Consider the following 27,680-nt stretch of genomic DNA (forward strand, 5'->3'; position numbering starts at 1 on the left):
GACTCCATGCGCACTACAATTCTGTTTGGATACATGTTTAGAAGCATTTTTTATTTGAATTATACATCTGAAGCAAAAATGGATGTATTTTTAATTTTTATTTTATTTTTAGGTTAGCTGAAAGTGTCTTTTTTATGCCTTAGTGTCTTTTTCCTGTCTTACAAAGATCAGGCAAACAACTTAAATTTGGTTGGGCTGCTGTACACATAAAATAGCTAAATATGATATTATACCCGAAAAAAACAGAACGCACACACACACACACACATACACACACACACGCACGCACGCACCACGCACACACACACACACACACACACGCACGCACGCACACACACTCACACACGCGCACACGCACACACATAATGTACATATTAAAGTTCATATACGATCATGCTTTTCAGACATATGATTATGTGAGTAATATGTGATCAGGTGAAAAGGCGTAAAGGTGCATTTCATTATGTTATGCCCTGAAATTAAATGAGTAAATCTGAGCGATCATGTGAATTACATACATATCAGAATCAGAATAAGAAAGAGCTTTTTTCCAAGTATGCTTGCGCATACATCAAAAAATACACATAGGCCTATGTAAAAAAATGGAAAAAATAATTGAATTAACTTATGTGAACAAGTGTAAAACCCAGATATTATATCTGAGTGACTTTTCTTTTCTATAGCTGACCCATTAATACATCTTCACTTCTCCAACAGATCCGTGTTTCGTTTAAACGGTGATCTATAGCGCCATCTAGCAGTCATAACGAAAACTACGCTCTCTTTTTGTTTTGAGCCAAAGAGTACGTCACTTCCGGTATTTTAAACATGGCGGAACGCTATGAACTATATCACATTAGTGGCGCTAAAAGCTGAAAGAAAGTGGTTTCTGCTCCAGCACGGAAGACAAACGTACGACAGCTGAGTAGCCAAAAAATATTGTTCGTTGCCTTGTATCTAAGTGTTTGTTGTCTGACTGCAGCTGTAACTTCAGCTAGCTAACACGATATCTGTACTGTTTCTGTCTGCTATTGGCTGCTTGCAGGAACTCTAATAGTTCCTCTAAACTGACACTCATTCAAGATTCGTCATATGTTTTCTTGAGTTAAAACAAAGAATATCCTCATTAACGACGTTCAAATTTAAGATCCTATGTTATCTTACTCGCAGAAGTTTGCGTTAGTATATATGTATAATAGACAGATGGTCTGGTGTAACCTTGGTAACCAAGAAGATGCTTTATTTCCCACAGCAATTAAATACATATATTTTAAAAACATGGATCTCGGGGTGAAAAGTAATGGTCAGGCTGATAGCAGTGCCTGACCTGACCTGACCTGAGCACTTGGATGTAAAGATCCCATTTGGAGCATTTGGAATTCTTTCTCCAGTTCTGTAGCATCTTCTATCTTAAAACATGAGCAGCAGGAGGAAACGTGCAGCTCCTGTCCGTATGGATGAAGAGGCCAAGAATCAACTGAACTGGAACATGCATGAGGACCGCAGGGCTGAGGGGGATTTTGTGGACTTTAACGCATTCCCCCAGCCATCTGTGAGCTATCAACCTGACCCAGTTCCTGATGTGAGGAAGGCAGTGGTACTAGACCCTTCCTTTCTTCTGCCTGCAGAGCAGGAGGAGGAAGCAGGAAGCTCCATGCAGGACTCCTCCCAGGACTCCTCCCCAGATTCCACTGAGCTTAATGTGCCTCCAGTGTCTGTCCTGGGTTCAGCCTGGAAAGCTTTGATTGGAGAGTTTGAGCTCCATCCAAAGGTTCCAGTTGAGCTTGCGAACAGTACTTTTTGGTTACAGCAGACTGGAGATGTGCTGTTACTAAAGCTGGCTAGCACAAGCTCAGAGGAGCTCACTAGCTGTCCTGTTGAATGCTCCTTTGGTGGTTTATCTCTGGAGGGCTTGGATTGGCTGCAGAAAAGGAAGATCATACAGCTCTGTCATTTATCTGGAGAAGGATCTGTAAAGGTATTTGTTTGCATTTGGAGGTACTCATGTTTCAGTTATGTATCTAAACGTACTCATTGGTCAGTGTTTGGTAGATTATGAGTGAAGCTTTGTCTCCAACACTAGCCTGCTTAGTACATTCCACTTTGTCATTTATCCAATAAATTGTTCTTGAATATGCAACAAAACCCAAGGCTTTGTTATATTTATGTTTCTGATGCAGTTAAAAATGTTCCTTTTGGAGTCTGGATTGGGACGACCAGAGTTCCTCAGTGAAGGAAATGGACGCTTAAGAAGAGCCAGTCAGCTCTTACAAAAACTAATGGAATTGTTCTATGACTTCATTATCCCTGGTATCATTACTTTCCTATCAGTTGAACAATGACCATAAGTTGCACAGGCATTTTTAATATATGTTTTATTTTTAAAGGACCTTGACTTGTCTTTTCCAATGGCAGAGATCATGGAAAATGAAGAGGAAGAGTGTGACACTGATCTGGAGCGGCAGAACGTGGAAGAACTATATGATTATGTCAGACACGTTCACCAAAGAGAAGATCAGAACCAAAGCTTTGACGTACAGCAACCAGCTCTCATCCCAGTGCTCCGACCTTACCAGAGTCAGGCTGTCAACTGGATGCTGAGGAAGGAAAGGTACAAGAGTGAATGCTCCCAAGGTAAAGGTATTACTCTTGTCAATCTACCTTGTATTGCCTTAATGCAAAGTAATGACCCCTAGAAACAGTAATGGTTTGCAGTGACTTTTCCCCCCAAAATGTCCTTTGGCCTTACGTAGCACTGTGTAGCACAATGTACTGGTCTTGCATAGTAAGTAACACACAAGCATCACGTGCAAAGAATATTTGCTTTCAACCACAATTTCCAGCCCTCTATCCTGATGTCTTTACTGCAGACTTGTATTCAGATTTAATCACTGGTCCTATTGAAACTCAGGCAGTCGGATAGCCTCCAAGAGTGAGCCTGTCAAAGTTGCCCAAATTATGTTCTCTTGCCATCTCAATCCAAGATTAATGTAATTTGAGCCTGCTTAGCATTTCTATACAAGTCATAGTTTATGGTAGGATGTCAATTGCTTAATTGCAACACATTATTAGCAAGTATCTTCATATCATTGTCATTTTATTTCTTAAGGTTTTTGCTTAATGTTTCACTTGCCTTTATTGATACAGTTTGACAGAATTTGCTGAAATATAACTATTTTATGCACTTTTATCAACAGAACAAAAGCTACATTTCCTTTGGAGGGAAGTGATGACAATGTGTGGAAAGAAGCTGTTTTATAACCCTTACACAGGCTGGTAAGAAAGCATCAGTAGTACAATGATATGCGTGCATCCCACACAAGAACATTATTAACTCATGCTTTGGTCATTTACATGTTAGGGCTCATAACAATCTGTTTTAACTAGTCTGATCCGGGAGTTTCCTCTGGCTGGGGCGGACTGGCCTGGAGGAATACTTGCTGATGAGATGGGGCTGGGAAAGACTGTAGAGGTGCTAGCCCTTATTTTGTGCCACACTCGCCAAGGCCTAAAGCAGAGTACTCTCACCTTACCTGTGGTAAGTGGAATGCAATACAAATATACAAATATAGGGGTAGACATAGTGGCACAGTGGCACAGCAGAAAGCAATAACGCCTCATAGGTCCGGAGTCCCTGGTTTGATTCTGAACTCAGGTGACTATCTGTGTGCATGTTCTCCCTGTGTCTGTCTCTCTTGGGTTTTCCTCTCACCTGTGAATGTGGATGTGAAAGACAAACATCCACATTTTACTTCAGTCTCCATAAAAAATATGATTTATGTGTTGAGAACAAGTATGTGCATTTCCTCACTCATGATGTCTGATTTCTTAAACAAGTCTTTGTGTTCTCCAGGGACAGTCAGTGAACTTCTATATCCCTCCTCCCCCACTAGAGAGGCAAAGGATTAAGCAATGTGAGGCAAAACCAAGGGAGAAAATCACCTACCCTGGTAAGGAGCCATAGTTATAATCAGTGGTTTGATGCATTCATATATATTAGCCTAGAGATTCAACACTTTTTCATGACTTATTATTATTATTAGTAGTAGTAGTAGTGGTATTAATGGTAGTAGTAGTAATATTTTATAAAAATCGATTTTGCATTACACTACACTGATATGTATGTTTTGCTCTTAACAGCCGTACGTGTGATGCTTCTGACTGCCATTAAGGAAATGAAGGTTGGAAAAGGTGCCTCAATCAATGCCGTTTTTACGTACCTACGAACTATGTACAAATATGACCCTCTGAAAAACCGCACCCACATTAAGAAGACGCTGACAAAAATTATAACTGAAGGTTTAGTGGAACAAGTCAAAGGTCGTGGTTTAGCTGGCTCCTTCAAGCTGGGAAAGAACTACAAAGAAAAGAAGAAGAAACCCGTTTCCCCAGTAAGTATTTATTATATTTCAGTATGTGTTTTGACATTAGCATTGAGAATATTATGGCACCACAAATCAGGTTGTCTTATTTTGTGTTTTTTACTGGAATTATGTTAGACATAATGTAAATCTTTACTTTAAACCATTATATTTCCATAGCAAAAGTCACCTGGGGAGGCTGTTCCGAGGAGAACATCTCGTCGTTGCACGGGCCAAGAACGAGAAGCAGTTATGAACTCCTCGAGTGCAGCTTCTGACTCAGAGGACACATTGTGCAACCTGGACCCTCCTGTACTCACAGAGGAACCAAAGGAAGAGCAACAGTCAGAGCCACAGACACTCTGTGACAAGCCCAGAACTGAGACAAGCCTAGACACCCGCCACCCTCGGGTTTCAGGTGATGGTAAGAACGAGACAGCGGATTGCCGTGTTCTTAATGCAAAACCAGAGCCAATGGAGAGTAATAAAAATCATCAGCTACAGAATGCTCAGTCAGATATTACCCAAGGCTCTCATTCAGAGCTTCCAACTCAAGTTCGAGCATCAGTGGTTCCCTTCAATACACCTGAATATCGCTTTGAGTGTATCTGTGGGGAGCTAGGCCTGGTGGACTATAAAGCTCGGGTGCAGTGCATGAACTGTCTGCTGTGGCAGCATGCTGAGTGTGTGAACTACAAAGAGGAGAATCTAGCGACAACCCCATTCTACTGCCCACACTGCCTAGTGGCCATGACTCCTGTTCCCACTGGTGCTACTCTTATCATTTCCCCCAGTTCCATATGCCATCAGTGGGTCGAAGAAATTAACAGGCACATCCGCTCCGCCTCTCTCCAAGTACTGGCAAGTACTTTTAAATTAGAAATTAACCTGATAATAAACACAAGCTTCACACACATTCTATATTCCTGACATTCATTAGAGCCCAAACGTTAACGTGACATTAACATTAAATGTCCAGGTGCACCATACCACATTTTGAATTTGAGGATTACTTTAATTCCCTAAAAAGTTTTCCTGACTTTCCTTTTCCTTATTCATGTAACATTTGTGATCCACAATCTTTAGTGTATATATTTGTTACAGTTTTGTATATTTGTATAGTTTATTTTAACTTATTTAAAGTACCTCTGCTGCTATTTTGTGTTTTGTTTTATATTTTGTATTTTCTCTGGTGTGCTACTACTGGGACCAGTAAAAACTTATCATATGAGCATCAAAAAAAGGTTTAGTCAGAGTAAGCCATTTTTCCTTGTTTATCAAAAATATTACAACATTGGTAATACTTTGCACACAGCCTTGTGTTGTCATCTGTGCTGGAAATAAAACTAATTTAGCTTATGCCTCTTAATCACATCAAATATTATTAACATAACAATTATACTGCATTGTCAAAAATGTAAGGGAAAAACTAGGGGAAAATCAAGCCAAAACCTATTAAAGTGAAAGGATTTAGAGTGCAAACTTTGAACCCATTCTAAGCCAGACTTATAGCTGATATCCTGTTGAATAAACTTGTGGTATTGTACCCTGTACATTGTAAATGTTATTATGAATGAAAGATTAAATTTACCATGGTTTTCAACTTTCCTTTTAATTTAAATTGAGTAAAAACCAATTGTGTGTCTCTCAGGTGTACCAGGGTGTGAAGAGGCATGGTTTCATACAGCCTCATGTCCTGGCTGAGCAGGATGTGGTCATCACCACCTATGACGTGCTGCGCACTGAACTGAACTATGTGGATCTCCCTCATAGTAACAGCAAAGATGGTCGACGCTTTCGTAATCAGAAGCGCTACATGGCTGTGCCAAGCCCTTTGGTGGCTGTGGAGTGGTGGCGCGTATGTCTGGATGAGGCTCAGATGGTGGAATGCACGACAGCAAAGGTGACCTCGCTATGTACAGGCTATTATCTTTCGAAAAGGAGTGGTAGAGCAGCTGGAGGAGATGTGGTCCTTGTTTTTATAAAAAGTAGAGGGCGATCCAGAATTTGTGTGTATCCATTTGTCTTTAGGCTGCAGAGATGGCTCTGCGACTCACCTCCATTAATCGCTGGTGTGTAAGCGGAACTCCAGTACAAAGAGGTCTAGAAGGTAATCTGAGTCTCAGATTTTCAGTTAATGTAATGCAATTTGGTAACAATAAGTGACTTGGAAATGCTCTGCAGATTTGTATGGACTTGTTTTGTTTCTGGGAGTTGACCCATACTGGGTGAAGTACTGGTGGGATCAGCTGCTATATAGATCGTATCGGCATGGAAACACGGGACCACTCTACAGTGTGATCAGCCAGCTGCTGTGGAGATCTGCCAAAAAAGATGTTATCGACCAGGTTGGTTGTTGATACTGTATGTAGTGTTTTTACATACTGTGAGGTTTGGTCATGTTCCATCACTGTCACTGATGATGGATGAATGCAAAACGATGTAAATGTAATTAGCAATTTTCTTTTAGACTGTAATTACCTTTGCTGCTGTAAATATAATATCTCAGTGAGTTTTTCCCTTGCCGTGTTGCATCGAATTGGGGATAAATCTAAAACAAAATTTTATTCTTAATTTTTAGATTCCTATAAAGCTGCTTTGTGACTACATCTGTTGTTAAATGTTCAAATTGATTTTAGTTTTCTGTTGTAGAGGATATTTGTTATCTGAGTTATCCTATTATCTGGGGTCACCCAGAGTATTGTGGGTTTTCTATTAAGTCTGGTTCTTCACGAGGTTTCTTCATGTTCTCTCAGGGAGTATTTTCCTGCCACTGTGACCTGTCTTGCTTGTTAAATCTCCATCTGGATTTCTAAAAAGCTGCTGTGTGATTAAAAATTCTATACAAATCAAATTGAAAAATGTAAAATTTCTGCATGTTTGTATTATTTCCAGATCCAAATTCCACCTCAGACAGAAGAGATTCACTGGCTCAACTTCTCTCCTGTGGAAGGCCACTTTTACCACCGCCAGCATGAGGTCTGCTCTCAGGATGCCCTGCTTAAATTGAGGAAGATCTCAGACTGGTCGCTGAAGTTAGGAAGCCTGGACCGACGCACAGTTAACACCATCCTATACCCATTGCTGCGCCTGCGCCAGGCTTGCTGCCACCCTCAGGCTGTCAGGGGAGAGTTTTTGCCCTTCCAGAAAAGGTGAGGAACCTTCTGATTGCCAGCACAACACAGTCTGTCTGAATTAATTACTTTTTGCGCTCAAGCATTTAAGAAGAATACACAAACGGTTTTCTGCCTTCTGGTTACTTTACTGGCTAATCTCCAGTTCCTGTTTTTAAATCCTGTTCAGTACAATGACGATGGAAGAGCTGCTGAAGTCCCTGCAGAAGAAGTGTCGTGTTGAGTGTGAGGAGGCTCACCGACAGCTGGTGTGTGCTCTCAATGGTTTGGCAGGAATCCATATTATCAGAGGTACCATGTGGTAAAACACCATCCTAATTTACTCTGTCCGTATGGACCTCCTTAAAAAAAACAAAAACATTCCCATCTCTGGCAGGTGAGTTTGTCGATGCAGCAGACATGTATAGAGAAGTGCTTAGATCATCAGAAGAGCACAAAGATCGGCTTAAAACAGATTCCCTGCAGGTATAACTGTGCTCTCTATCTCTGTTCATACTTAGTGAGGGCAAATACCCATGTATTTTCCAATCTATGGATCTTCTTAATGCTATTTCAACATTTAAAATATAGAGACTTCATGCTACGCACAATTTGATGGAGCTACTAAATGCCAAACATCCTGGTATACCGCCTACTCTTCGAGATGATCGTCTGAAGGAAGAGGTTAGAAAGCAGATCTGAGAGGAAAAAAGACTTTTCCCCTCTATATCCTTTATAAACCTTGAGCCAAGAATATTGATCTCATGTAATTGACTGATATTTTATGCATTTTTTTCTCTATCTAGGCAGAGCAGTTGAAAGAACACTACATGAGTAAGGTCAGCTCTGAAGTGTCTGAAGCTCAGCAGAACCTCCTGCCTGTACTTCAGAACATCAGAGACCATAATCGCAAGGTAGGATGTTTGAGAGCTTGATCTGCACGAGGAAACAAGTACGAACATGTTTCTGATTCAGCTCTATTTTAGGTTAATCTGCGCTCCCCCTGGTGGTTGGACATCATTCAGCAGGCCATTCAGTACTCCATGGACGATGACTTGGTTGGCCGCATCCAAAATGAGCTTACCTGCAATTACAAACAGCAAGCCAACAAATTTTCTATGGCTGACAAGTAATTTAGAAGACTTGCTTTAAAAATTCTATCTAAAGTCACGAGTACGATTTTACGATGTTCATCCTGATCGTTCCTGCTTCTTAGGTTCCGGGATGCCCGCGGTCTCCAGTTTTTACTCAGCACTCAGATGGATGAACTGATGAAATCTCAGAAAAGTGTTCAGAATGCTGTAAAAGAGCTAGAACCTCCACCATCACAGGAAGTCATTGAGGAGGCGACAGCTTGTCACCTGAGACCTGTCCGCCTGCCACTCAACAAGTAAGATCATTTTTAATTGGCTTGGAATCATTTCCATTTGCTCACTTGATAAGAGTGCATTTGTTAATCAACTTCACAAGCATAACCATAGTGCAGTGTGTTTTAAAAATGACATTTAAATCTTATTTTGTTCTTTGGTTTTATTTTATAGCTGTGTGTTTTGCAAATCTGATGAACTCTTCACAGATTATGAGTCAAAATTGTTTTCACACACGTAAGTAAAAAAAAAAAAACCCACAAATTATTAACTGAATTATTTAAATGAAGCATAAAATGTCTTTAAAACACTTTATATAAATATTTGTTTCACAGAGTTAAAGGTCAGACAGCCATTTTTGAGGAGATGATTGAGGATGAGGAGGGGCTGATGGATGACAGACTTCCCACAACTAGCCGTGGTCTGCGTGCAGCCAGTGAGACAGAACGCACCCTGAAAGCCATTTTGTCCTTTGCCAAGATTCGACGCATGGACCCTGAACTTATAGAGGAGGGCAATACTTTTATGGAGCTCTTTGAGCTCTGGAAAAAAGAGTACAAGGTATGAAATCTTATAGTTAGATGTGTAGTTGTATGAGTATGGAGATAATCTAAAGCAGTGGCTCTCAGGCTAAGGACCAGACCAATAAACCTTAGACCAGAGTTCTTCTTTTTTTTAGCAGTACAGCAGTGGAATTCACAACCCTCAAAACCTTTTCACATCTTAAATCAGGACATAAGTTAGGAACATTCTGTAATATAGCCCATGGTAATTCAGTGTACATAAAGCTACTGGTGAATTAAAAGTTCATTGAGACAGGAATTTTTGGGAAGTAAGCTGATGCATGCTGAGACTAGTGTGGTAACAATGATAAAATAAGCATTGAAAGTGCTCAACAAATAGGTATTTAAAGTTGAGAGGGCCATGCACTGATCCTTGAGGTACACCAGCTGTTGCTTAATAATGATTGTATTTTTTTTTTTTTTTACTTTTCTTGTGTAGGATACATAGAATGTAGAATTGGTTTGAAACATTATAGCACTTTTGATAGAAATGGGAGACGGGACACCAATTTGTTTTTCTCAATGTTCAGAGATCAGTGTGGTAGAACTGGCCTGCAGGAGATGTGAGGGGCGGTGGTGGGACAGGTGGTGGGCCAGCTGGTAAGGAGGAGCTTAGAGTCATCAGTGTCAGTGAGGGTTGAGAATAAAGTGCTGTGCTATGTGTAGGAGGACACGCGTATGTGTGCAACGAGATCTGCTAACGATGCCCACTTTTTTCAGACAAGGTGTCAAAGAGTTTGGCAACCAGATATGTAGGTGGTGGTGTAGGAATGGTGAAGAGGCTATTGACAGTGGAGGAAAATTATACTTGTAGTGCTGTCATTTATGTTCCTTCAGTAAGTTTACACAAATGATTAAAGAAAAAATTCCACTTAATGGTTTTACTGTTTTAACTTACTTTTTAGGGTTTAGGTTTATTATTGCTTAACAAAATGTATTAGGAGAAAGAACAAAAGAGTAAATTAGCTACAGCCTCGCAACTAATGCAGTGTTATCATTTCGTGCTCTTTTAATGTGCCCTGTATAAATTTTAAGATATTTGATTAAAAAAAAAAAAAAAAAGAAAAAGAGAAATAATAATTAACTGGAAATTAAATTCCAGTATTTTTGTATTCCAGCATGCACACATTAAAGACTAAGGCTTGTTTTGTTCTATCAAAACATTGATTACTCCCTAATTATTAACCTTTTTTGATATTAGAACCTGTTTGTTTGTGACCCATAATGACCACCAGCTTCACATCACAATCATAAATGTGGCTCCTCAGGTGTTGCATGAGTACTGGATGACGTTGCGGGATCGAGTGTCAGCCATAGATGAACTGGGTATGGCTACAGAAAGACTGCGTATGCGTCTTCCTGATGAGCCCAAACCTAAAGTGCTGCACATCATTGAACCACACGAGGTAGGTAGAATTGAGGCTCTAGTTCACCACACCTGAATTATATACTGTTACACTGGGTGAAATGCTCTTTATTGGTTTTATTTGAGTTCAGGTGGAGCAGAACAGGGTGAAACTGCTGAATGATCGGGCTGTGGCGAAATCACAGCTACAGAAAAAGCTTGGACAGTTTCTCTATCTTACCAATTTGGAAAAGGTAACAAATAAAGATGCTTTATATGCTGTAGTTCTTTAAAACGTTTAGAATTTGTTTTGTTCGACGTTTTGAATTTCTGTAATGTTCGACCTTATGATCGAATGACAAATGGATTGTTTAATGATACTGTCCATTAAATACAGATATTGGCTTACAACATCTAAAAAGAGCTTTTTATTTCTGGTGATTTCAAAGTTTGAGTGCCAGTGTAATATTTTGAATAGAGTTCATGCTGTTTCCATTCATCAATTATTTCAGTCACAGGATAAGTCAACAGGAGGTCTGAATCCAGAGCCATGTCCTATCTGTGCTCGCTCTCTGGGTCAGGAGGTAAGATGAAACGATGCAGAACTGATAAATATGGTCTAATTTTTGTAATATGAGTGCATTTGAAAAGCAGTCACACGTGTGCCTGTGTTTGTGTGAGTAATTGTGTGTTTGTGTTTGACAGTGGGCTGTACTCACCTGTGGACACTGTTTCTGCAATGAGTGCATCTCCATTATTGTCGAGCAGTACAGTGTTGGCAATCGAAAGAAAGCTATCAAATGTGCTATCTGCAGACAGACCACTTCCCACGCTGAAATTTCCTACGTCTTCACCACCCAGGCTGCAGACCAGGGCGAGGAAATTCCTGTCAAAGTCAGTAACATTCATTCTCACTACCATGAACACACTATGAAATCTGTAATTACTTAAGAATCCATCTGTTTTGGATTGATTTGTTTTTTCATTTGTTTTCTGGGTAGCGTTCCCCCAAATGATCCCACTCTGACATTTTTCATACTGTAGGGAAGCCACTCAACTAAAGTAGAGGCCGTGGTCCGAGCCCTTAAGAAAATCCAGATGACTGACAAAGGAGCTAAATCTCTTGTATTCTCTACGGTGACTATTGTTTGACATGTTGCTGAAATGATCAGAAAATCTATATATTTTTATAATGGTATTTGATCTGCCTCTGCCTTTTATCTTTTTCAGTGGCAGGGAGTGCTAGATATCATTGCAAAAGCACTCTTTGATAACAACATGGAATTCTCACAGATCAACGGGATTCATAAATTTCAGGTGTGTAAAACTATTACACTAAACATGCCTATGCCACTACTACCATTCAGAAAGAAAACATGTAGGTAATTATTCAGTTTACACATTTCTGTATGTGTCTGTACATAAACATTGTCTATCAGATCAAGGTCACACTAACAGCTTGCCACTTGATAGTATGCTTTTGATTTCCTTTTAGGAGAACTTGAGTTCTTTCAAATATGATGAGAAGATCAACATCCTGCTGTTGCCGTTGCACACAGGGTCAAACGGACTGAACATTATCGAGGCTACACACGTGCTGCTTGTGGAGCCCATTCTAAACCCAGCGCATGAGCTGCAGGCCATCGGCAGAGTGCATCGCATCGGACAAACCAAGTGAGCTTGCGTGTGTAGGATCAAATAGCTTATTTTTTTCAGTGGAGAGGAATAAGAGCAGTGCAGGCTAATAATGTTTAAAATGGATATTGCAATTTGTTAAAAACTTTTTGGGATCTTGTCATCACATCTATACACAACAATATTTGTGTATATCTTTGTGGTACATTCTCATACTTATGTACACAACAAACACACTTTCAGCTCTTCCAGCCTGTGTCTTATACAATGGCTATTGGGTATCTCATTTCTTTTAAAAGTATGTTATAGATCCCTGAAAAGAAGAATCTTCAACAAAAATGAGTGGTTTAAAGTGCATGGAAAAGTCACAGATTTGTAGAAAATTAGAAACTATGCCACAGGGCATCATAATAAAATAACAAATCACAAAGATCCTTCACACAACACCAGATAACCTCAGATATCATCAGTGATGAGCAATTAATTTCTTATCTGTTGTTTTTTTGCTCCCTAGACCCACTTTTGTTCACCGGTTTCTGATTAAGTCCACCATTGAGGAGCGCATGCAGGCCATGTTGAAAACAGCAGAAAAAAGGTGAGCATATGCAAAAGGAAGTTGGTTCATGGGTTGCCTCATCTCATTATGTCAGTTGTATAAAATAATAATGGTTGTTTTTGCCTCACAAATTTAAAAAAAAAGTGCTTTACAATTCTGTGGTGTTTTCTGTTTACCTCAGTCACAGTGCCACAGCCATGAAGCACTCTGAGGCGTCTGTGTTCACAGTGGCTGACCTGGCTGAGCTTTTCACAGAGGACACTGACACACTGGAGTGAGGTTGCTCAGTCACAGCCACACAGTCCGGCCAGTGTGCACCACAACCAGCAGGAAGGACCAGATTTATAAGGGACCATTACAGCACTAATCAGTGTACATGCAATCCACTGCACATTTGTATACCCTAGATCCAGTGCTGTTATTAATTTATTATCTTGGTGTTATGCTCTCATCATATTGGACATGTTAAAAAGGTTTTCCCTATGTGAAATTTTGTCCTTAAGCAACATGCTAACTCTTATTAAAAACGGCAGCCTCATGATTGTTGTATTAAAACATAACAACACAGAGGTGCTGTTAACGTGATACAGACTACGTTTCACTGTGGGTCAAAAACAAAAAACTAACAAAGGTGCAGATTTGAGCCTCATGTGCCAGTGAACAGGTTCGTCTGGTGGAGATGAGCCTCCTGATATTTTTAAACTTGTAGCATGGCTAGATTTTTATTGTTCAGGCAGAGCAATATGCCTCAACATGTGCGAGTATGTTGGTCGGAGTGGTCTGTTGTTGTGTCCTTGATTCTGATGCTTTTTATTGACAGTTTGAAATTGTATTTATGAAATTTAATTAGAAAAGCACTGTTTTTGTAGGCACTACTATGCCCATCTCAGTGTATCTGTTGTAAAGATGTGAATTTTGGACCAGTGACATTTTTATGTTTGCAGGCTAGCAAGAACATTAATGCCATTTTAGTATATTTGTTGTAGGTCAGGTTTGTTTAAGTTAACATCACATCACCAACTACTTAAAAGTAATATCTGTACTATGTTTAGGTTTCACATCCAAAAAATTCACTGCATAATGTGCTTAATTTTGATTTTTGTTTCACTAAAGAGGAACAAACAACTCAACTCAACAACTCAAAAAACAAGGTTAAATATAATTGTCTGTTAGATGCCTGTATAGTCGTTGTCTGGGTGGGAAAATGAATGGATTCACATTTTTTTTATTTCATTTTATTTCAACTGTTAAAAATGTCAAATGTTTTTGAAAGAAAATCTTGTTTTTGATGAGCTTTATTATTTGATATGGGGAAATATGTTCTAAAGATGTAAAATGTAAATGTCGCACCAAGAAACCAGCAGTTTTTACAGATGTCGAATAGTTATTTGAGTGAAGATTTTGTGAATGGTCCATGCTAATGTTTAGCTATTTCCAAGAAAAGACATTGTGTCCATAAAACTTGAAGAGGCTGAATGGTTTAAGCTATAAAACTATTTTTAGGTTATTTGTAGGTTTTCACATTTCTAATTGCAACCGATGAATACTGAGTGCAGTCTTATGGTTATAAACGCCAAGCTTTCTGCCAACATTTCCAATTAGCAAAAACTAACACAATATTTTACATATTGTTATTTGTTACATTATAATATTTTAGTATTTAAAAAAAATAATCACAGATTTATTCCATATATGTTAATCACATCTTATAAAGCAAAATGTTAGTCTGAAAAGCTCAACTGAATCTGTTTGAGATAAAAAGCTGATCAATTTTTTTGGGTTCGATTCTGATCATGAAGAAGTCTGTGTTCTCTCTGCTGCTGCTTCTGTAATATCAATGGAAAAGTTTGCTGAATGAGACTCAGAGACACGAGATTGAGAGAGAGTCCATTGTTTTTTGAGAGACACATAGTATACATATCATCAAAAGAGGAAATGCGAGAAACAGTTTGTACAAAACAATGCCATGACCTTCACCTAATATGACTGAAGTGGAGGTTTTACAATTTCTTTTTTATGTTATGTTTTATGGCAAATGTCTTGAAAGCAAGGACGGCAGTTAATACCAAGACATCAATAACCTCCAACTTCCTGCTCTCGGATTTTTCTTTGCACGATTGTTGCTTTATGTAGTGGAATGATGTGATTTAGCATGATTCAAGGAGTCTAATTTAGTTTCTAGCAGTGTTTGTTTAACTGTGAGAGAATTACTGCCTGTGCCACATTCAGTGTGTCCACATGATTTTTAGTCACCAGCTCCGCTGCCAGTGTGGCAGTGAACTGCCCTTGACTCAATAGCAGGACTTCTTTTCATGCAAAAGAGTGGGATTCCTGAAACAGTAAAACTTTAGCCATGTCCTTTAAAAACCCCTACAGACAAAAGTGTGAGACAAAACAGGATACCACCCTGCAACTCTCTGTCCTCTTTATATGATCAACAGACTTCTTATTGGCTGGTGGTTTGTGACATGGTTGTAAGGTGTTGGCTAAGTGGTCTGTCAGTAGTATTTTCAGTCTTATGACCCTAAATCTACATGGTCTGTGTTACCTTGGACTCCCCTCCGCATGCCCTATTCATGTGTGGAATCTCATTGTTGGTGTGGACATCAATTCAAGCTGGTGTTTTTAAGGCCAGAGGGAGGCTCCTACTTCATTAGAGCTGTTTTTTGAGGGCTGGCTGTAGTACAAGCACAACATCTGCAGCTGTGAAAAGGCAGATTGAGTCTGAAGACAGTCTGAAAAAAATGGCACCTGCTTCACTGACAATTTGGTGTCTCCTCACAATTTGGACCCTTATCCCAGCTGTGCATCTCGAGGAAGAAGGTGAGATTGCTTTTTACAAACTAAATCATTTTGTTCATTTTTGTATAATTTAAATTTGCTAATTCTCTTAGACTTTTCCGATAGCAATCATGCTTAGATTCAGATTTAAAAACGATTGTTCATTCATTCATTCATCTTCTACCGCTTATCCGAACTATCTCGGGTCATGTTATTAATTGTCACCAGTTCATCACTCATCTCATTTATAACATACGTAAAGCAAATAAAATAAGGTTAATATGTGAACAATGAACCCTTTTTTTCCTCAAATAGAGCTTAATGAAACTGTCATATGTACCAACAAGCAGATACAAGTGATGATACCAAGTGCTTTTTTTCTCAGCAAGGACCCACCTGTTTATGTACGTCCTCACATAATATACTCATGTATTTTAATAGGTTTAGTCGTTCACATATTTAGATATATTCGTTATTCTGATAAAAAATAATTTATTTAATAATTATTTATATTTATTCACTCTGTGTGTGTTGGAGATGAGAAACATATTTTCTTCCTTAAGCAGATATGGGATTTGCACCTAAATGACCCAGAGTGTCGTGGTGTTGAGATTGGGGATGATTATGTCTTCACTATAAAGACTAATCTTACAGATTGTGGCACCATCATGGTAAGCTTATTAATTCTCTGCCAATATATAATTTATGCTTTATAATTGAGAAAATGTCCATCCTTTCCTTTTCAAATATTTTTCAGTGCATAAGTAAAAGCGTAGTCACTGCAGAGGCTCTTTTGAATTTGGAACAATATATTTCTTTAATACTAGTTTTAAATGCAATTGTTTTCCTTTGACTTTGTAGATGGTGAATATTATGGTGCATTCGACTGTTATCACATATTCAGTTCTTTGCATTATTTGTGACAAATAATGTAATTTAGTAAAGGAAATAATATATTTTGAGAAGCAAACCAGAGACAAACACTGCTTAATGCAAATGCTAATATTGTGGCTTTGTTTTCTCTGGAGTAATTGTTTTCTAATATGCAGAGAGGGAATGAGCAAGCGTTGCTCCGTTCAGACTGGATGGCTGGAGTGCTTTCAGAGCTTGAAGGGGAGGGCTAGTAGCCATGCTGCTTTAAATTACCTTGATTTATATGTAAATGATGACTGTGTTTTCAACAGTAGTGAATAGGCTGACCGTAATTTAGTGTCACACTTTGTAAACCCTCTTTTATTCATCCCCCTAGACCATCTCATGCAGTCGTAACATTACCCAGAGGATGGGTTTCACCCTGGCAGGATATAAATCTGCACTTGAGACTATGAGTATCGTTGAGAGGCTCAGTCTGAAGGCACATAGGCATTTCTTGTAAAGCTAGCAAAAGGTTAACACAGTCTTGTGTATATGTGTGTGGGATGGAGAGGAGGGCTGTTAGGCTTATAAAGGCTGTTCTCAGACACTTTTGTGGTATGAGATTAGATATTACTGGATGAGGTGATAACATAAAAAAAAGCTTTCTTTTTGTACCGAACATGTATACAAACGTCCTGCTGAACCACTTTAGAACTCCACTTATATAGCAACAATTTTGATTCTCTCTACAGAATGCAAATAAGGACAAAAAGTTTCATTGGTCAGTCTAACACCAGTATTAATCAACAACAAATGCCAGCATTGAAAGTATTAAGTTCCCTAAAAAAAACCTAGGACCTACATGGGAGGGTTTGTTGTTATGGTGAAGGAATAGTTTACATACATGTAGTAAAACTCCTGGAAGGGGCGGAGATCTGTCTGCCCTTTTTGGTAGTAAAATGTCTGCTTCCTTTTTTGTTTTTGTTTTTTAACAATTTCTTGCTATTCAGACTCCTATAAGTTGCCACTCCTGGGTGTCTGAACAAGGCCCTTAACCCTCAATTGTTCAGATGTACAAATGAGATAAATGTGAGTTGCTCTGGAAAAGGGAGTCTGCCAAATGCCATAAATGTAAATGTAACTGCACTAAATCCTAAATATGTTGTACTGTGTAATCTGATGTTCACTTTTTTAACTTACAGGCATCTGATGAGACTTACATCATGTTCACCAACACCATTCACAATAATGAATCAGACCTCATCACTAGAAGCTATGTCAATATTACATTTGGCTGTCGCTACCCAGTAAACTACATGGTCCGGCAGCCTAACGGAGATAATATGATCCGAGTGGATGTCAGGTGAAGGACAAAATCATGCAAATAGTGTTATCTTTTCAGTCTAAAGCTTATTGTATCCAGACCATAATGTGCCTATAATAAATATATAATTAGCACTACTTTTAGTGTAGGTTGAAACAGCACTTTGTTTATTTGTTTTTCTTGTTGAACAAAAGAGGTAACCAATGGTAACGATGAGGATGATCTGAAGTGTCTGTTACAATATCTACTGAGCATCCTTCAACGTCCTTCAGGAGACCTTTTAATATTCTCTACTCTTTAGGACGATCACTTTGGACACAGAAGATGGAAATTTCTCAGTGTCCATGCTGCTTTATAAAGATGAAGACTTTGTGGACAAATGGACCACTGTTCCATCTTTAATGCTTGACGACAACATCTATGTGAAAGTTTTCATGGTTTGTATATGAATAAGATAGACGGCTTGTAATAAATTGTATAGTGAATCCTTAAAGAGGCTATTAAAAATTTGCTTCTTTTTGTTTTTGCTGCCACTTGGGACCCACTTCAAACAACCTTTTCTGTTGAATATTCAGTTACATTTGTATGAATAATGATAAGCCTCCTTTTCCTCACTTCAAAGTAATTTTGTAGGTAATCAAACACTGGCTGGGATTAAGTGAAAGTTGGCTTTTGTTTATCACAGTCTCAGTGTTCGAGTTCTGCCTTGTTCTATTCAGATACCACAATCTTAAATATTTAAGGAATTTGTGTCTGTTTTAGATAGCTTAAACTTGAGGTCTTAAATATTTAAGAAATTAGTTATTGTCTAAGTAGATCACAAATGCCTCAATACAATGTTCCTTAAATTATTAAATCATCTCACTTAAGCAATAATCTGAATCCAGTAATTCTATCTTTACTTTATCAGACCCTTGGCAGATACTCTTGTTTACTCTCAGCCTTGTTGGAAATATGAGGACTGCTCAGAACAGTGTTTGCTCAATGACTTATTTACAAGACTGTTTGGAATCTCACCCTACAGATACCAGCTAATCTCATGCTCCGAGTGGAGAGATGCTGGGCCACACCAAACCATGACCCATACAGCAACATCCAGTACACTTTCATTAAGAACAGGTTTGTGTTTGGGTCAGAAGATCTGTTGCAAAGGGAGCTGATGATAAAACAACATGTACTGTATGACTCAGTGTGACTGTAGCCTTGTGGAGTCTGGGTTTCACCACAACAGCTGTGTCTGCCCATGACAACAGACTTATTTCTCTTCTTTCAGAACTTAAAATATACTTCCATTAACATCTGCCAAGAAAAAAGGTGTCTTAGGCCATATGTTTGTATCTTTTATGCCAGAATAGAATACATGTAATACTAATTAGAATATATATACAATACATATATATTACTGTTATTTTAATGGCATGACAGTATAGCATCATGTTAACCAGATCTTGTATAACATTCTGTATATTTTACATAGTACACCCATTTACAATTTCTTTTTTAAAAAAGAATAACATCAACATAGAGACTCTTGTCCTTAGTTGTCCAGTGCTGACTAATGACCAGACGCTAGCTGTGATGAAGAATGGACGAGGCCCGGAGTCTCTATTCAGGATCCAAATGTTTAAGTTTGTCGGCAGCTCTTACACAGACATCTTCCTCCACTGTAACGTCCAGATCTGCCACAGCAGTGCAGGAGCATGCCAGCCTGTGAGATCTCTCTCTTTATGTATCTCTCAAATTATGTTCGACATTCACAAATAATAAAACAGCAATTTCAAGTGTGAAATGAACAATTTGAACAAAAAAAAAAAAAAAACAACAAAAATTTGAAAAATACAATATAACATTATATAAAAAATATAATGTTTCCTATGATCGTATGCAAGCCGACTGAAATCCCAATGTTAACATGTAATTTCACTCTTTATCTATCTATCTATTTATTTATTTATTTTTTAACCTCTTATATGTATGGTGATATTACCTCTAACCACAGAACTGCACCACTGAGGACACATCAGCACGTACGCGCAGAGACGTTGCTCTGTCCCACACTGTGTCCTATGGACCAATAAAAAGACGTGAGGTTCACTCTAACAAAAGTACTCTGAGTAAGTTTTACCTGCACTTCACTATTTACAATTCCTAATAGGTGCATGTGATTTGTTCATTCAGTCAGTACCTTACTATTTTATTTCATGTCTAAAAACTCTGATTTAGATGAACATTCACCCCCAGTGGAAACCTTTGTGCTTGGAGGTCTGTTGGTGGTTCTTCTGCTCATCACCGGCGTGTTTGGAAGACTGTGGCTCAAAAGCAGACGGTCTTATCCTACCCAAGAGGCCCAACTCACCCTGTCCAACATCCACCACATTTTAGAGGTGGCCAGCTAAGCTAGAGTCAACAAGTAAATACTTCTCTTACACACAGATATAAATGAAGTATATATTCTGTACAGAGAGTATTAAAACTATAGTATATTGTTTTAATGAAGTACAAATAAATAGGTTTAGTATGCGGGCATTGATCTTATTGATCCTTTAATCTTTTGTTGTTTTATTTGCTGTCAAATATTGCTAAGAAAATCTAAAATAAAAGAACTTTTGTATATTTATTTATTTGTTTGTTTTATTTATGACTGTTGGAAAGCCTACATTTAACAAAATACTGGTAAAAATACACTTTTTAGTAATATTAAATCTCATCCTCTCCCTTCTCAACGAAATTTCACAAAGTTTCATTAAAAAAAAAAATCTATTTAAAGGTTTATTCTTATGCTTGTGTCACTTGGTTGATGTTCTACAGCAGGTGTATTGACTTATTAAACGTTGCTTTACTGAGGTGGAGCTTCAGCGTCATAAGCCCCGCCCAGTCATGCATATTCAGTAGTTCTAACGTATCAACCGGTCAGTGTAAATAAACACGAGTAAAGACAGATAAAAGTAGTGTACTGTGTAAATAATACGTTTTCCTTTGTGTAATTATAATAGTATAGTTTGAACTACATATTCACAGTTAACTCAGAGGACGCCTTGTCACACTGCCTCGGTAAGTAAATTTACTTTAACGCAAACTCATTTTGTCTGACTAAGTTGTTAGCTAGCGCTGTTAGCAACAACATGCTAGCAGTTATCAAGACCCGGTTAAGATCTCAGACCATGATGGCATAATGGTATTAATGAGCGTTATTAGCGTCAAAATTATAGCTAAACACGTTTCTAATGACTATAAGAGTTGCTACTCTACCATACTGTCTAACTGTAGTGTTTATTGAATGTCACAAGGGCTTTATATAAACTTCTAGTCTTATGTGCTAAAATTAGTTAGCATGACTAGCTTTGGTTGCTCTCTGTCTGGATAATAACCTCTGTCGTTATTAATAATAACCAGAGACAGAGAGTCATGTTAACAGTTAATAATATATGGGAGTGAAGAACTAGTTTGCTTTTCATAGAAAATTGCTGTTTATTGTAGTATAATGCAGATAGATATTAGCTGGCAAGCTCGATAATTTGCTTAGTCAGCAAGAGATTTAACTCGCATGCTGACAGTCTGTTGTGCTCAGTTTTACACATGAAACACGGTCAGGGTTCATAGGGACGTTTAGGGCAAAGCGTCCTGTTCGTATGTGTGAAATGGTACTAGACAAATACATGATTTTATTTGATGTGGTAATAAATAAAGCCCATGAACCAGCAGCCTGTTGGAGCTGTAAGTTTCGTAATGTTTATCCACTGCTGCAATCACGTGTTGTGTTGTGTTTAAAGCCAAGATGTGGAACAAATACATAACCAGTACAAAGCTGTCTGAATACCTCGAAGGAGATCAGCTTCAGACTGGAATAAAACATAATTCAATTCAAAGTTATTTGTGTATATGTGTATTTGTATTTATGACAACGGACGTTGTCTCAAAGCAGCTCTACGGAACATGAGAAACATATTACAAAAAGTTTATTATTATACAAAGATTAATATAATACAATTCAAGATTAATATTAGATTTATGTATTTATACATAAAAGGGATGATATCTAAGTTTTAATAGAGAAGACACTGCTGACTGCATCCAGGAAATTATACACAAATTTAAGCCTGATTGTGATCAGGACCAAAAGATATGATTTAAGTGAATGAATCATGGTTGATCTATCATCAATCCTAAAACTGGATTCACACTTAAATCAGGATTCTTTTACAGGAATGTTTCTGTTTAATGATTGATAAAGCTTGACTGGGGGAAACGTTCTGAGTAGGAATCCACCTATGAGACGGAATGAATGAATCAAACTTTTGGGAGCTTTCTGACAGCCCTGATTTATTAAATCTCGAAGTGAGGAAAATTAACTACATGAATATAGCAGATATCCTAGAAAATTAACAATTAATTACTTATTAATTAAACTGATTATTTATGCCACCTGATTCACTTCTGTTAACTATTAATTAGAGGTGTGCTATTGTATAAGAGCTCATTTTAAACAAATCTAGAGCCAGAATCTAGTAAACAACATTCCAGTCAAAAATTAATCATGAGTTTTCCGGCCATTTTCCAGTTTTCCCCACATGATATAGCACATTATAAAATTTTTTTTTTTTTTTTTTTTTTTTTTAATGTGTGTGTGAATGTCTTGTCACTATTTGTATTTTTAATGTATGTAGTGTTTAATGTATGTAGTGGATATAATGCTGTTTAGGTTATAGATGGTTGATTTTACTTCGATCATAAGATTAAGATCCGCAGCAGTAAGTTTAATCAAACAATTAGTTTATCAATTTATTGGTCAAATAATTACTTATTGTTACTCATTCACTACTCAAATGTTTAAATTATTTAAATCGTCAGCATATTTTATGATTCCAACCGGATTAAATTATCAGGATGATTGTGACAGTTCTGTGTGACTTGCATGGTACATGGATTATGAAAGTAGCCAGATTCTGCTTATGAGCCACACTATCTGGTGGAAAAGCACTGCTATGCAGCCTCATATACAGGGAGGTGAGTGTTTTTCATTGAAAGCTGTATCTGCCCTTCTATAACACTGCTCGGAAATAAAAGGTCATGTTTCCACTGTGCAAGAGGCAATGTGACCGTGCAACCCAAGAGGTGTAGCTGTTGTGAAATGGCATTACACAGAGCTTCAGTAAACATAGGTTGCTGCACACAACAGCTATCCATCAATTTTATGGATCAGGAGGAAATTTAAACACGAATTAAGTCAACTCAGTATTTTGTGACCTCTTTTAATTCTCTTGTTCACTTTCCTTTTTTTGCAGGTAGGTCCCGAAGCAAAGCCGTACAGAAAACATCTTGCTACAGTTAATATATACAATGGAGGAGCTACACAGTCATTGCCAGAATTGTATTAACAGAAGATGCATGATAAGACTAGAGATTGGTGTTTCATGTGACCTCATGGGTTGTCCTCTTGTGTGTGGGGCAGTTTTCCACTCGTGTAAAGCAAACGAGCACCGTTTACTATGTCCGTATGAAAGAGTGCCATGCCTAAATAGTGGTTTTGGATGCCCCTTCACTATTGCCAGAATGAAAATGGCACAGCACCTGGGAACATGTCCAGCCAGTGTTGTGTGCTGCACCATGGAATGGAACCGATGGCCGGTTAGCTATGCTGATCGTAAATCCTATGAAAACTTGAGTAAGGAAGTTTACGATGTAGAACAACTAGATATGGCGTTGGCTCTACAAGATCAGCGCATGTTACTTGAGTCTCTCAAAGTGACCACCACTGTGGCAAAATCAGTGGATGAACAAAATGAGGAAAACAAAAGAATGAACTGTGGTACTGAAGAAGCAGACTTGAAAAATGGACTAATTGAAATGGATGGAGAGACATACGATGAACTTTACAAGGCGTCAGTGGAAACCAGCAGAAATTTAGCAGCAGCTTTGGACATTCTCAGCAGTGCAAACAAAGGTATCGACTTGATCATGGAAAACCTCAGTGGTAAGAATGTAGATAACAATGGGGCTTGTCACAGTGGTATAAACGGGGATCATTGTTCAAAAGAAGATAAAGTTGAGCTAATGAGGGAAAGTGACACAGATTCCGAGTGTGAGCTGGGAGCTGTAGGTGGAGTAGACTGTGCTTTTCCAGTAGATTTTGATGAAGATGAAAGTGAGTGGAGGGAGCACAGTGCATTTGATGAGCCTTCTGCTGAAGATGAGGAAATAAATGGCAATATGAATGTAGATGCACATGGATTTTTAAATATAGAGGAGAATGCCAATCGTGTCAGATTTGAAATGCAAGTGGAGAGACCTGCGGTATCTTTCAACAACTTTGCTGATGTTAGGCTAAACATGCCTTACCATTCCATGCCCACTGTAGCACGGCAACCAGAAATGGCCCATTCACCCCAGTTTCCACTACCTCCACCCATTCCTCTGCCTGATTTAGTGCAGAACAATGTTTTACACCAACTGCCTGTTGAAATCGAGGACCGATGGCTGGAGCGCAAGCTGCAGAACCTTCAAGTGCTTAGAGGTATGAGTGTGTTTACATATAACGGACGGAAGGCTCTTCTGTCCAGTCCGTATTTGTTTCGGGCCAGAATGGAAGATAAGGCAGTGGACACTTCTGACCTAGAGGTTGCGGATGATCCTATTGGCCTTCATGGTATCGACTTGATCACTGCTGCTTTGCTCTTCTGCCTTGGCGACTCACCGGGAGGTAGAGGCATATCGGACAGCCGTTTTGTGGATGGATATCGAATTGACTTTGGCACACAGACTTTTTCCTTTCCCTCTGCTATACTGGCCACCAGCACCATGGTGGGTGATATTGCCTCAGCATCTGCCTGTGATCATGCCAGCCCTCAGCTGTCTAACCCCAGCCCATTCCACACACTCAGACTAGACCTGGTCCTAGAGTGTGTTGCCCGTTACCAGACCAAGCAGCGCTCTATGTTCACGTTTGTGTGTGGGCAACTGTTTCGCAGGGACGAGTTCTCCTCTCATTTTAAAAACGTCCATGGGGACATTCACGCTGGGCTCAATGGCTGGATGGAGCACAGGTGCCCTTTGGCATTCTACGGCTGCACCTACTCCCAAAGAAGGTTCTGTCCCTCTGTGCAGGGTTCTAGAATTATTCACGACCGCTACCTGGGCTCTTTTGGCGTGCAGTCCGGCTTAGCTGAACGTGCAGGTAAAGTCCAGTACCACAGTCACTCCCACTGTGACCAACTCAACAGCTTGCCTTTTGAACTACTGCAGCATATTGCAAGCTTTTTGGATGGTTTTAGTCTGTGCCAGCTGTCTCGTGTGTCTCATACCATGAGGGACGTTTGTGCTAGTCTACTTAAATCGCGCGGAATGGTGGTCTTGCTTTGGGCAAAGACAAGACGTGCAGATGGCTCTTTCTCATGGCAGATTCATGACAAGGCAAGTTTTGTGTTTTATGTTAGTAGAACTAGAATTTCTAATAATGATTATTTCTATTGTCTTGTGTACCATAAGATCTTAATAAAGGGTTTTCCTTTCCTCATGTGGCTCTTAGGTATGGAGATTTAGCACAGCCTTTGGAACAGTCAAGGAGTGGAAATTTGCCAACATTTCCAGCATGGCTGACCACCTGAAGAAGTGCAAGTTCAACACAGTGGCCCGTCGGGAGGAGGCCGTCCCTCTGCCATGCATGAGTCACACCAGAGAACTGACTAAAGAAGGTCGCTCAGTATGCTCCATGCTTAGGCCAGTCTTATAGGCTGAGCTTAAAAAAAAGAAATGTTCTGCCATAATGGCTTTCAGTGTGACAGATGAGTGTGATGTTTTCATTTAAAATACTGGGGTTAAATTTTTTTTACCGTGTTGTATCATAGGAATTAAATTAAGCAGAGCCTTAATGTAAATATATACTTATTTACACTCATCTACTAATAAAATATGCAGGGTTTATTATTGTTATTTTATATTTACTTGTACAGATGGACAAAACGTATGTTGAGGTCTGTTTAATGCACCATTACCTACAGGTATGTCCCCTTTGGACAATGGTGACAAAACATTATTTTATTTAGGAATGTAATAATGTTAACTGTCTTTAGCAGTTTTGTAACTACTGACAGTTTTAATAGAACACTTAAACCTTTTTTTGGTTTTTAGGTGAACATTATGTAGCACTTTACTAAAGATTGCTAGAATACGAGAAGTTTACTTTTCTAAATCTAATCGAAAGTCACTAAAAACTGTGATGTTTTGTCCTGTAAGTGAATTCATCACCCTTATTATTCTCTCTGGATAGAAATGTACACTAACATTTTGCACAAAGTAGTGTATATACACTCACAGTCCATTTCATTAAAAACACTGTTATCCAGTAACCAAATCAGGTAGCAGTAGCACAATGCATAGAATCATGAGGATACCGGACCAACTTGGACCATTGAAAATGTTTGTTTTTTTTGTTTGTGCCATTTTGTTAAAACACTAGAAACCTTTGTGCAAAGAAAAAAAAATGTATAAGCTCTAATATAGTGAACCACCCATCTGGCACCTACAACCATGTTGTTTTTTTTCTCAGTTCTGACGTTGGATGCTTGAATCTTGACCTGTATCTGCATGATTTTATGCATTGTGTTGCTGCTAGACTGTTCAGTACTGTCAGGTGTTCCTATTAAAGTGTCCGGTGAGTGTATATCTGTGCATTTGGATCTTTATCTTTCCCTTATTTTATTCTTGACAAAATGAGCTGTAATGGAAGCCTGCCGGACAGGTCTACAACAAAACGTCTGAAGCTATTCTGTTAGAAAACAGGCCATTTGTTGGAAACATGAACACATTTCCAAGGGTTTTTCTAATGTTTCTCAGGGTTCTAAAGCGGGAGTTAGAATGAGTTGAAAGGGGGAGTTAGAATGAACAAAAAGAAGAAAGAAACATTGTGTGAAGTGAAGTTATAGCTGGACTTGCATATTTAATGTTCAGCGTATAAGGCAAGGATTTATTGTTCCTGGGGTGTCAGTATTAAACAGCACAAATAAGACTGGTATATTTGACAAGGCTGATCACAGCCTGAGGAATATTTCTATTGAACAGTTGAACTTATTGAAACATTACTGAGGAGTTGAACCATTTTGTTTGATGTCTCTATTTACAGGCTTTTTAAAATTGGAACATTTGAAGTGTGTGCCTTGAAGTGTAGCATGGTGTTAGCACACAATTTTGTATTTTGTATTAAAACAGCTCAGAACAATTGGTTGCCAATAGATTTGCATGGTTTAGGATTTCTGGCTTATATTTTGAGTACTGAATATTTTTTGGTATGTGCAAGTGACATTTTATAGCATCATATTTCCCACGGATGTGATAAACATAGCAAATTGAATGCACTTTGGAGATCATATGATCATTTCTGACTCCTTACGCATGTGATGCTTATTGCTGGAAATATCAAACTATTGTCTACCTTTAAAAAGTTTTTATTTTTGTGTATCATATAAGACATCTGATAACATTTTTTGAATACACTTATTAAATACATAAAACCTGTTGGTCCTGATTGCATGTTATTTAAGATGAGAAATTTAATATCACATGTAAGATTAATATTAAGACAATGTTGTGAGCTACAGTACTTAGTTATCAAGCACTACTCAAGCACTACTTAGGTCTAATTTGATTTTGTTTTCAAAAAAAAGTTTAAAACTTTTCTCAGTTCATTTATACGTACTAATTATTTTATAGCATTTAAAACAAGCCTTGTATTTGAAGTCTAACCAAAGTTCTTAATATAGTGTGTAAGAAACATTGATTGGCAGTGTA

General features: G+C 38.4%; 3 protein-coding genes across 6 annotated transcripts; all 3 read left to right on the forward strand.

The window, feature by feature from the left end:
* The first annotated feature begins 811 nt into the window (after positions 1-811).
* On the forward strand, positions 812-14,314 carry shprh (SNF2 histone linker PHD RING helicase). Of its 3 annotated transcripts, none has more exons than XM_060879570.1 (30): positions 812-912; positions 1,253-1,978; positions 2,181-2,310; positions 2,416-2,634; positions 3,198-3,276; positions 3,388-3,538; positions 3,854-3,950; positions 4,141-4,391; positions 4,542-5,222; positions 6,013-6,264; positions 6,393-6,471; positions 6,546-6,709; positions 7,257-7,513; positions 7,665-7,786; positions 7,872-7,960; positions 8,066-8,158; positions 8,281-8,388; positions 8,461-8,603; positions 8,691-8,864; positions 9,016-9,078; positions 9,177-9,402; positions 10,673-10,810; positions 10,902-11,003; positions 11,262-11,333; positions 11,455-11,643; positions 11,794-11,886; positions 11,980-12,066; positions 12,245-12,423; positions 12,899-12,979; positions 13,122-14,314. In XM_060879570.1, the coding sequence occupies exons 2-30, from the start codon at positions 1,418-1,420 to the stop codon at positions 13,216-13,218; spliced, it is 4,977 nt and encodes a 1,658-aa protein (XP_060735553.1). In that variant the 5' UTR covers positions 812-912; positions 1,253-1,417; the 3' UTR covers positions 13,219-14,314. The 3 variants fall into 3 exon arrangements, with proteins under 3 accessions (XP_060735553.1, XP_060735556.1, XP_060735555.1); XM_060879573.1 differs by having other exon boundaries at positions 825-912; positions 1,392-1,978; XM_060879572.1 differs by lacking the exon at positions 812-912 and having other exon boundaries at positions 929-1,978.
* A 1,099-nt stretch (positions 14,315-15,413) lies between these two features.
* si:dkeyp-110a12.4 (pancreatic secretory granule membrane major glycoprotein GP2) lies at positions 15,414-20,411 on the forward strand. The gene is made up of 9 exons (XM_060880266.1): positions 15,414-15,763; positions 16,037-16,125; positions 16,288-16,392; positions 17,779-17,939; positions 18,202-18,337; positions 18,925-19,019; positions 19,442-19,610; positions 19,900-20,014; positions 20,124-20,411. The coding sequence occupies exons 1-9, from the start codon at positions 15,685-15,687 to the stop codon at positions 20,294-20,296; spliced, it is 1,122 nt and encodes a 373-aa protein (XP_060736249.1). The 5' UTR covers positions 15,414-15,684; the 3' UTR covers positions 20,297-20,411.
* Positions 20,412-20,795: 384 nt separating this feature from the next.
* fbxo30a (F-box protein 30a) lies at positions 20,796-27,422 on the forward strand. 2 transcript variants are annotated; one of them, XM_060879574.1, is made up of 3 exons: positions 20,796-20,951; positions 23,183-25,307; positions 25,423-27,422. In XM_060879574.1, the coding sequence occupies exons 2-3, from the start codon at positions 23,238-23,240 to the stop codon at positions 25,624-25,626; spliced, it is 2,274 nt and encodes a 757-aa protein (XP_060735557.1). In that variant the 5' UTR covers positions 20,796-20,951; positions 23,183-23,237; the 3' UTR covers positions 25,627-27,422. The 2 variants fall into 2 exon arrangements, with proteins under 2 accessions (XP_060735557.1, XP_060735558.1); XM_060879575.1 differs by having other exon boundaries at positions 23,187-25,307.
* The last annotated feature ends 258 nt before the right edge of the window (positions 27,423-27,680 follow it).

Source organism: Tachysurus vachellii, chromosome 10 (genome assembly GCF_030014155.1).
Source record: "Tachysurus vachellii isolate PV-2020 chromosome 10, HZAU_Pvac_v1, whole genome shotgun sequence".
NCBI classification, from domain to species: domain Eukaryota; kingdom Metazoa; phylum Chordata; class Actinopteri; order Siluriformes; family Bagridae; genus Tachysurus; species Tachysurus vachellii.